This window comes from Gossypium hirsutum, chromosome D07 (genome assembly GCF_007990345.1).
Source record: "Gossypium hirsutum isolate 1008001.06 chromosome D07, Gossypium_hirsutum_v2.1, whole genome shotgun sequence".
Taxonomy (NCBI): Eukaryota; Viridiplantae; Streptophyta; class Magnoliopsida; order Malvales; family Malvaceae; genus Gossypium; species Gossypium hirsutum.
Genome location: NC_053443.1, coordinates 13,275,334 through 13,284,380, shown reverse-complemented (window position 1 = coordinate 13,284,380; position 9,047 = coordinate 13,275,334). Strand labels below are relative to the sequence as shown.

Below are 9,047 nucleotides of genomic sequence, written 5' to 3'. Positions count from 1 at the left end.
TTTGGCAATTGGTCTCTCGATGTCAAGGAACAAAATATTTGACTACCATAAATTTCTTTCGACGTTCAACCAGCCAATTTTAAAATGGATTGCTCAATTTCATTATAAAAGTTTTATTCTGATTCAATTTCTTTTTTTCTCATAATTTTGAATAGATGCACGCTTATGTTTTGTAACTTTAATTTTAATTTCATTTTTTTCATTTCTTATTTTAAAAATAAATCAATTATTTAATAAAATTTTTAAATATTTCTTTTAACTCATTCATAAATTATTCTAAATATTTAAGCCATATATCTATAATAAAATTTAAAGTGCAGAAAGTAGTATAATTATTTTATTAAATATTTATTTGACAGAAAAGAAACAAAATCAATATTTAACATATCTATAAATAGAAACGAAGTGTCGGCTTTTAGTTTCCTCCAATTTTTTCTTCTCTCTTCAAATCGCAGGGCTTTTTTAACCTCTCCCTCTCTCTCTAGAACCCTCACTATTCTTTTCTTTTGTTTGTTTATATGGCATCTCAAGCCAGCCTCCTCCTTCAAAAACAGCTCAAAGGTACTCCTTTTCTCTCATCGATTTCATTTTTGTCGATTCCGATTACTTTTTGCTTTTTTTGGGGGGGTTTTTGATTTGTTGTATTTTCGCCAGATCTTTGTAAGAATCCGGTTGATGGGTTCTCGGCCGGATTGGTTGATGAAAACAATATCTTTGAATGGAGTGTTACAATTATCGGACCACCTGATACTCTTTAGTAAGTCCTCCCCGCCTTTTTTTTTTTTGGTAAAGTTTCTTTCTTTCTTTTGTTATTATCATTGAAATTAGTTGTTTCTTATGGATTCTTTGATGTGGATTTTGTGTGTTTACATTTGATTATGAGATTAATGCTTAATAGGGTTTAGGGTTTTTTAAATTAGATTGATTTAGCTGAACTTTGATTTATGCCATAGTTGGTTTTAAGGTGTTCTATTAAATTCGAATGGGATTTTGGGGTTCTAAATTGGATTATCTTGATTGAGTTTTAGGTGATTGTAAGGTTAACGTATGATTTTGAGTCTTACCTATTGATTGTGTTGCCAATTGCCAATTGTTTAGGTTTCTCGAATTGATTGCAGGCAGCAATCTTAACAAAACAAATTGTTTGTTTTCGACAACTATACATAATAACCATGGATAGGGGTTGCTGAATGCTTCTTTTCATTATATATATACATCATTTAGTTTTACCATCAAGACCTGGTTCTTGTAGTATTGGTTCTCTTGTGAATGATATGTGGTAGTTTCTTAGCTTCTGCAAGGAGGTTGTTGGTTCTAACGAGCAAAAATTGTTGTTCTTGTGCTTTTGGAATTTGTTTAGTCACAAAAGCTTGTCAACAGTTGTCTTTGCTTGTAGCTTATGTTCCTTGTTACTGTCTTACCTTCCTGTTGCTTGTTATCCTCAAGTAATCTTGACATTGAATTGAGTTCTGTAGGAACTGCTTCTAGTGGTTGTGGCTGTGGGTTAATCTCTCGTTTGGGGTTATATCTTTTACCTTTATGTTTTTTCTTATTAATGTTCTTTAACGTAAATATTCGAACTTCAGTGAAGGGGGATTTTTCAATGCCATCATGAGCTTTCCGCCCAATTATCCAAACAGCCCTCCAACAGTGAAATTTACATCAGAGATTTGGCATCCTAATGGTATACCTTTGCCTGTTTGAATTCTTGTGCCTTTGTGTAATGCAAGAACTAATTAATCTTTAATGTTTTTTGCAGTTTATCCTGATGGGCGTGTTTGCATATCAATTCTTCATCCTCCAGGTGATGATCCAAATGGTTACGAGCTTGCAAGTGAGCGCTGGATGCCAGTCCATACAGTATGTTTGTGAAGTGTCAATTCTTTTATCTTTTTTTCCTGCCTGTTCAAGTGCCATTCCTGAAAGTTCAACTACTTTAATTTATGGTGTCCTTCCTCCTCCTCTTGACACCATGATAGATTAACAAATGTATATTCTGACTATGTGGCAGGTTGAAAGTATTGTATTGAGTATCATATCAATGCTTTCAAGCCCTAATGATGAATCTCCTGCGAATGTTGAAGCTGCTGTAAGTGATTGCCGACTTTCTTGATTCAGTGATTCCTCTCTTTTGTTGCGGTTTGGCATTCCGTTGATGTTCTAACGTGGTTTCTATCCTTCTATTAAGGCTTCTAGTGTAACAAAACTTTCTTTAAAATATGCTTATTTGATCGGTCTTATTTTATCATTAATTAAAATGACTCAGATTTGTGCTTTTAACATTCACTTGGTTTTCTTTCCCTTTGCTATCAATCATCTATCTGTATGATCTCGTCACACAACCATTGTCATCAGCATCTCGTTCTATTGTAGTATCATGCGGCACAATGCACCATGCTAGTTTTCTCTTTGTGTGCCTTGTAATGGTCAATACTTGTTTATATCGGCAGAAGGAGTGGAGAGAGAGGAAAGATGAATTTAAGAGAAAGGTTGGCCGCTGTGTCCGACGGTCGCAAGAAATGTTGTGATCAATGATGGCTGTTGCTGCTGTTCCTTTTCTAGAATATATGAACTCGTGGAATGCCTTAATTTTTATCATGTACGGAGATGAGTTGCGGCTGATTACACCGCAGAATCCTTGTGAACCTAGGGAGTGCCTTAAAACTTAAAGCCCCCCTCCCCTTCCCCTTCCCTTTCCCCATCTCTTTCTATTTTTATTTATTGTGCTTTTAAGTGGTAGTGTTCTTTTGTATTCGAAAGCGTTTTGGTTCTGGTTTTGTTTAGTAGTGTTTTGAGTAGCAGTCTCTCATATCATCGTAACGTCTGATTCGTGACTGTAACTCTTTATTTTGATGAACAATTTGTCTTTTTATTACATGCTATTTATTTATCTTGTTACTGGGAAGGCTAATATATGATATAATAATTGACAATTGAATATGCTTAAAAGTTTAGACAAATATAGTCATCTGTTAATGATATTACTATAGTTTGAGTCATAAATACAAAAATAATTCAGATACTCTGGGGACAAGGAGTGAACTTTGATAGATAAACTAAGATTTAACTGATCAGTTTTAAAAGAAATAATTTATTTGGTTTCAAATCAAGCTTGTTTTGGTGGGTGACCATGGCTTCCATCCTCACAGTTATGCCATCGATGTCACGTACGTAGCCGACCCTTTGTCCCCATTCCTTGTTCTCAGGCTGGCTCACCGACACCGCTCGCTGTCCCTCCACCACCCATACCAATTAAAACTCAAAAGCAAACATGATAATATTAAAAACGCCCTTTTCAAAAACAAAATATGATTGTCGTACAAACCTTGTAAGCAGTATCGACGTGTGAGTAAACGAAACAGAGTCCCATTGGGGGTCGCTCGCGATCAGATCTTGGGACTGCACCAGTTAGCTTATCCGTCTCAAGTTGATGTTTTGGAGTGAAGGCTATAGTGCTCTGCCCACTCTCCAGCTCTCCCCATCCGTAACCAAAATTAAACCATTCACATCCCATTATATTTTTAAGGGAATATATGCATTTATAGTACCTGTGAGACTCGTACAAGCGATGAACATTGTAACCAGAGGCTTTTGCGTAGAAATCTACTGATTTAGCCACGTTCTTAACATAAACAACTGTGTAGCCAAACACGGGTTTAAGATTAAACGCCATTGTTTTTGTTCTAAAAACTCTTGATGTTAGAGAATTTTTCTATTCCCTTTTCTGGGGAAAGGCTTTCGTTTGTTTTTGAGGTGGACAGGATGCAAGTGCTAGCACCTGGCAATCACTTATATTCATTCACCAGGTCTAACTCTAACTAACTATACATTTTTATCCTAAAATAACAACAGTGCATCAGGTCCAATGGGAGATGTGGCCACGTGTATGCTGAGAGCAAACATAATAGGCCTGCTCCTGTTAGCACGATTGTACCTGAAGGCTCTCTTTCTATATTTCTAAGGAAGATGAAAGTGGTGCCTTTTGTTTTACATACCATCAAGCTGTTTTCTTGTTAGAATCAGCTTATTATTGTGAAAAAGATTTAAAATTTCTCTTACTATTTTCCCCTTTTTCACAATTTAATCTAACATAAAGAAACAAATGAAGTGACAAATCTCATATTCAACAAAGTGATGTATGATGATGGCTGGTGGATAAACTTCTTGTATCACTACAAGAAAATTAGTATTTAGCCTTTAAGGTTAAATGTGTTACAAAATAAGTTTTTTTTTTTTGTAAAGTTGGAGGGTCAAATAAGTGATTATACCATTATTTTTGTATACTTAAGGTATTATTCATATTCGTTTTATAGTCTATGAAGACCCTTTCGAGGTTCATGATTACCCCTCCCAACAATATCATTTCCAAAAAAAATCGTTTTAATTATATATATTTCAACCCTTTTGATTCATTGGTTTTTGGCAAAAACTTAATTAAATTATTAAGATATGTTTTAATAACTACAAAATTGGTTAATACCTTTTAAACATCTATAGGGTTTTGGTTATAAAAAATATTACGTAACAATAATGCATTAGTTACGAGAAGTTAACATTTGAACTGGTTTCCTTACTACTAAAACTCTTTTTTCTACTATTTAAGAAATTATTATTTTTAAGTTTAAGGGATAAAAATGTTTAAAGACTTATTTAAATGTGTTTTTGGTAAAGGGATTTAATTAATTTTTTAACCAAAGTTTAGGAGATTTTTTAATTAAGTTCATTTTTTATTTTTCTCTTCAAACTTAACTTTAAGGTGCTTTCCAACGAAATAACCTTCTAAAAGTTTGGTATTTCTTTTTCTTATGAATAAAGGATATTTATACATGTTCTAAAACTCATTATGCTACTGTATTATCAATGTGGGAAAATTTTCTTAAACCTTTATTTACTAAATGTAATTAAGAATATATATATATATAACTTCAATAAACCATGAAAAATATTATCGATAAGACCTTACTTTTCAATAAACATTTTTAAATCTTTAGATGTATTTATAGCTTATGTTTTTTATAAGCATGTATGAAGATGGTGGATTGAGTCTTAGTTCAACTGATATCAGTATTGTTACTAGTGTAGGAGGACGTGAGTTCGAATGCACTGAAACACATTATTCTCCTATTTAAGAATTAAGGAAGGGTTCTAGACATTACACCAAAAGTAGCAAATATAATAAAAACATATAACGAGATTAAAATTAGTTTCTTGTTGTCAAAACAATTACAAGATATAAAAAAAAATTATTACTTACAAGCCTAATATTTAGTGTAAATATATATTTAAAAATTATGCCTTTTCATTTTTATTTTTTATCTATTAAAAATCATTATTTTATTTACTTTTACAACAAATTATAACTTTATAGCTATTTATTTTTCAATATTTTACGTTTCTTTTATTTAAATTTATGTTTATTTAAAAACATAAAGAGTTTAATAGAATTTTTAATATTTTTTTATCATTTTTATAAAAATAATTTTAATTATTGTCTAATGTTATACTTATAAATCCAATATAAGTTTATAAAAAAATTATAAAGCCCAGTTGGAGCTATTTTAAATATCAAAATCAATATTTGTTCTCCTTTTTTAAACTATGAGTCTCATTTTTTTCCAAGTTAATTTCTTAAGCATAAATTTTCATATCCTCTCTAGAAATTGAACAAGTCTTCGTGTAGCATGACACATTCACAAGTTTTGCTTTTATTTGTCCTCTCTCCTTATTTTTTCCTTTCGTTTAAAAAAAAATAACCAATTACATTTAAAGATAAAAAGTTACAACAAAAATTTTATCATTGGTCAAGATTAGTAATCATAAAATTAAAATCAACAAGGAGATTTAAATTACGTAATTGCTTCTAATAATATAACAATTTATTTTATCATTACGTACCTTAAAAATTATTGCAAATGTTTGAGTGACACAAAAATACCATTGCAAAATTGAAGTTACTAATACCAATTTTTGCTGTGGTGTATGTAAAAGCCATAGTAGTAGTAGGTTCTCAGTCTATTGGACGCGTCGCGCGTCAATTGGAAATGATATTTGAGACATTATCGTGGATGACCAATCTACAATATTCCTAATTCCTAATGCTTTGCAATCCAAACCTAATTCCATCAAGTACTGCTCGTACTTGTTTGCTTTTGAATCTTGTTTAAGAGATGATGTTGCGCATATAGTTGGCTGATATTGTTTGCCATTTTGCAGCAACTCAGGACTTCGTTTATTATAGTTTTATAGTGACTGCTGAGAAGGTTGCTATGACAAGACCTCCAAAACTCTCAGGCCCTTTTGAAATGCCTTGGTACTTGCATATTTTCCTTTATGGTTGAGTAGAGTGTCACTGCCGGCCAGTTATATATTGTTGTGCTACCTCAATTTTCTTAGTGTCTGCTGTATACATTGCCTATATACATAAGGATAGGCCTAGCTAAGCCAAGTACTACTCATTTTATTTGGTAAAGAATAGACTTCCCCAGGACCTAATTTTGGAAACGTGGCCACCCCATGGCTCAAACATGGATTGTCCTATCAAACCCGTCAGCTTTCATTGCCCTCTCATGGGAAACGAGCCCACAACGCAATAAACAATGACATGAACGGACATTGAAATTCCATCACTTTAATTTTGAAGCACTCCCTGCAAAATGATGAAAATATAATTTTGTTTTCGTTTAATTTTAGAATTTATAATTCGAAAAATTTTGATATTAATATTGTTTTAATTTTGGATATATTTTAAAAAAAAATTGTTGAATAATGAAAATAAGGTGACTCACTATATGTCTAGTCATCATAACTTGGTACTCGACCAAATGATGCTAGAATTAGGGGTAAGTAAAATTTGATTAGACTCGAAAAAATTGAAAAAAAAATTTAAACTTCAAGTTAAACGAATCGAGTTATTGGAGTTAATCGAGTTATTCGAATCAACCCGATTTTTTTTCAAATTTCAAGTTCGAATCGAGTTGAGTTTTCGAATTCGAATAGCTCGAATAATTCGAATATAAAACTATAATATTTTACATTTTTACCCCAAACTCTCAAATTTTTTTACTTTTCCCTCAAAACTTTTACTCCTTCCTACTTTCCCCCCAAAACTTTTACTCCCCTCCCCTCCCAACCCGCCAATCTACCCAAAATTCATTTTCCACCAAAATTTTACTCTCTCATTTACTTTTTCTCAAAATTTTACTCCTCAAAACCCTCAAATCTTTTATTTTCCCCCAAAATTTTTACTCCCTCCCACTTTTTCCCTAAAACTTTTATTCCCTTCCCATCCCACCTCTCATCTACCCCAAACCCTCCCCCTCCATTTTTTTAATATTTTCCCTCCAAATTTTACTCCCCTATTTACTTTCCCTCAAACTTTTATTCCTCAAAACTTTTTATTTTCCCCCTAAACTTTTACTTCTCACTCTTTACTCTCAAATAAAAATCAAAATTATCCAAAAAAATCACTAAACATAAATAGTAATAATTTTATTTATATCTACTATTTATATTATTAAATTAATTTTCACATTTTATATTATTTATATTATTGAATTGTTTAGTCATATTGAATATTTATATTAAAATTGAATTATTAATTATGCCATAAAATATTCGTGTTAAATTTTATATTGGTATCAATTTCACATTTTATTTTTAAAATAAATTTTATTAAAAAAATCATATTTTTACATTTAATATATTTTTAATTCCAAAATACATAGTGACAAGAATCTAAAGATAATTGAAGCAACTAAGCAAGCAAAGAAGCTAACCAGTATATAAAAAATTAATAAATAAATTATGAGGTGATGAAAGTTAATAAAAAATTTGATTAAGGTGGACAAATTTTATTACGATAGGTGACAGTGGTTACAAGAACCCAAAATTATTTTTTAAAATTTAACTCGAACAAATATATTCGATTCGAATTCCATCTCACTCGACTCAATTCGAGAAAACTTCAAATAAAGTTAGGATGATAAAATGAGATTCGAAAACTCGATTAACTCGAAAATTTTCGATTCGATTCGATTTGATTCGATCGAATGCTCACCCCTAGCTAGAATAGAGGGGACACCAAACATAAGCCTCAAGAAGTTGATGGGGGAGGGGCTCATACGGCCAAATAACCCCTCCGTAAATTTGAATTTTGCCCATACATTCGATGTTGGGGTTGTTGTCAAATATTTTGTGCGTATTTAGCTTGAACCGAATATTAGGGGTGAGCAAAATTCGATTCAATTCAAAAAAATTGAAAAAAAATTGAATTTCGAATTATTCGAATCGAGTTAATCGAATCAACTCGATTTTTTTTTCGAATTTCGAGTTCGATTCGAGTTAAATTTTTGAATTCGAATAACTCAAATAAACCAAATATAAACTATATTTTTTAAAATTTTTTAATAGGCTTTTACTTAATTACTTTTAAGTCTTTAACCCAATTGCCAATTTCCCCCAAAGCCCAAACATTTATTTTTTTTCCTACTTCCCCAAGCCCGTATGCCCATGCCCCAAAGATTTATTTTCCCAAATCCCAATTCCTCCCCCCAAATCACCCCCAGCAAATTCCATCGTCCAAACCCCTATTTATTTTTCTTCTCTCCGTTTCCATTCCATTCAAAGTTCAAACCCTAAAATTTATTTTTCTCAAAAATCCCTAAAATACCCTTTTTCGTTCTTCTTCTTCTTCTTAAAATAAACCTTCCAATCAAAATCCTTACCTCCAAATAGAGTTGTTGTTCCTTCTGGCCGAGGCAGTCTGTTCTCTTACATTGTAAGCTCGAATTTTTTGCATCTTTAAAGTTTGTCTTGAAATATTTTTGAATTATTGAATGATTTTAGCTCTATTTGCATCTGTTTGAAACAACGGATTTATCAACTTGGGTGTTTGATAAAGATGCTATTAGAAAAGCATTGATTCGTATGATAATTATGGATGAAGTACCTTTTAAAATTGTAGAGGGAGAGGGTTTCAAATACTTTCTTTCTATAGCATGCCCACGGTTTAGTCTTCCATCTCGTTGGACAATTAGAAGGGATTGTCT

At 31.8% G+C, this 9,047-nt stretch overlaps 2 protein-coding genes across 3 annotated transcripts; one reads left to right on the top strand and one right to left on the bottom strand.

Moving 5' to 3' along the window:
- The first annotated feature begins 383 nt into the window (after positions 1-383).
- Positions 384-2,875, top strand: LOC107954070 (ubiquitin-conjugating enzyme E2 7). 2 transcript variants are annotated; one of them, XM_016889548.2, is made up of 6 exons: positions 384-561; positions 655-757; positions 1,587-1,684; positions 1,760-1,860; positions 2,012-2,089; positions 2,451-2,875. In XM_016889548.2, exons 1-6 carry the CDS (start codon positions 519-521, stop codon positions 2,526-2,528), a joined length of 501 nt encoding a protein of 166 aa, XP_016745037.1. In that variant the 5' UTR covers positions 384-518; the 3' UTR covers positions 2,529-2,875. The 2 variants fall into 2 exon arrangements, with proteins under 2 accessions (XP_016745037.1, XP_040953459.1); XM_041097525.1 differs by having other exon boundaries at positions 404-561; positions 2,374-2,875.
- Positions 2,876-2,964: 89 nt separating this feature from the next.
- LOC107954069 (uncharacterized) lies at positions 2,965-3,890 on the bottom strand. The gene is made up of 2 exons (XM_016889547.2): positions 3,326-3,890; positions 2,965-3,228 (listed from the first exon to the last, which is right to left on the bottom strand). The coding sequence occupies exons 1-2, from the start codon at positions 3,671-3,673 to the stop codon at positions 3,064-3,066; spliced, it is 513 nt and encodes a 170-aa protein (XP_016745036.1). The 5' UTR covers positions 3,674-3,890; the 3' UTR covers positions 2,965-3,063.
- Between the last annotated feature and the right edge of the window lie 5,157 nt (positions 3,891-9,047).

Excerpts from the sequence above, each read along its gene's own strand:
- LOC107954070 (XM_016889548.2), top strand. The coding sequence starts at position 519 with ATGGCATCTCAAGCCAGCCTCCTCCTTCAAAAACAGCTCAAAG. Across the intron at positions 562-654 it reads CCTTCAAAAACAGCTCAAAG|ATCTTTGTAAGAATCCGGTT; the intron begins GTACTCCTTTTC and ends TATTTTCGCCAG. Across the intron at positions 1,685-1,759 it reads AGAGATTTGGCATCCTAATG|TTTATCCTGATGGGCGTGTT; the intron begins GTATACCTTTGC and ends TGTTTTTTGCAG.
- LOC107954069 (XM_016889547.2), bottom strand. The coding sequence starts at position 3,673 with ATGGCGTTTAATCTTAAACCCGTGTTTGGCTACACAGTTGTTTATGTT. Across the intron at positions 3,229-3,325 it reads ACGTCGATACTGCTTACAAG|CGAGCGGTGTCGGTGAGCCA; the intron begins GTTTGTACGACA and ends GTGGAGGGACAG.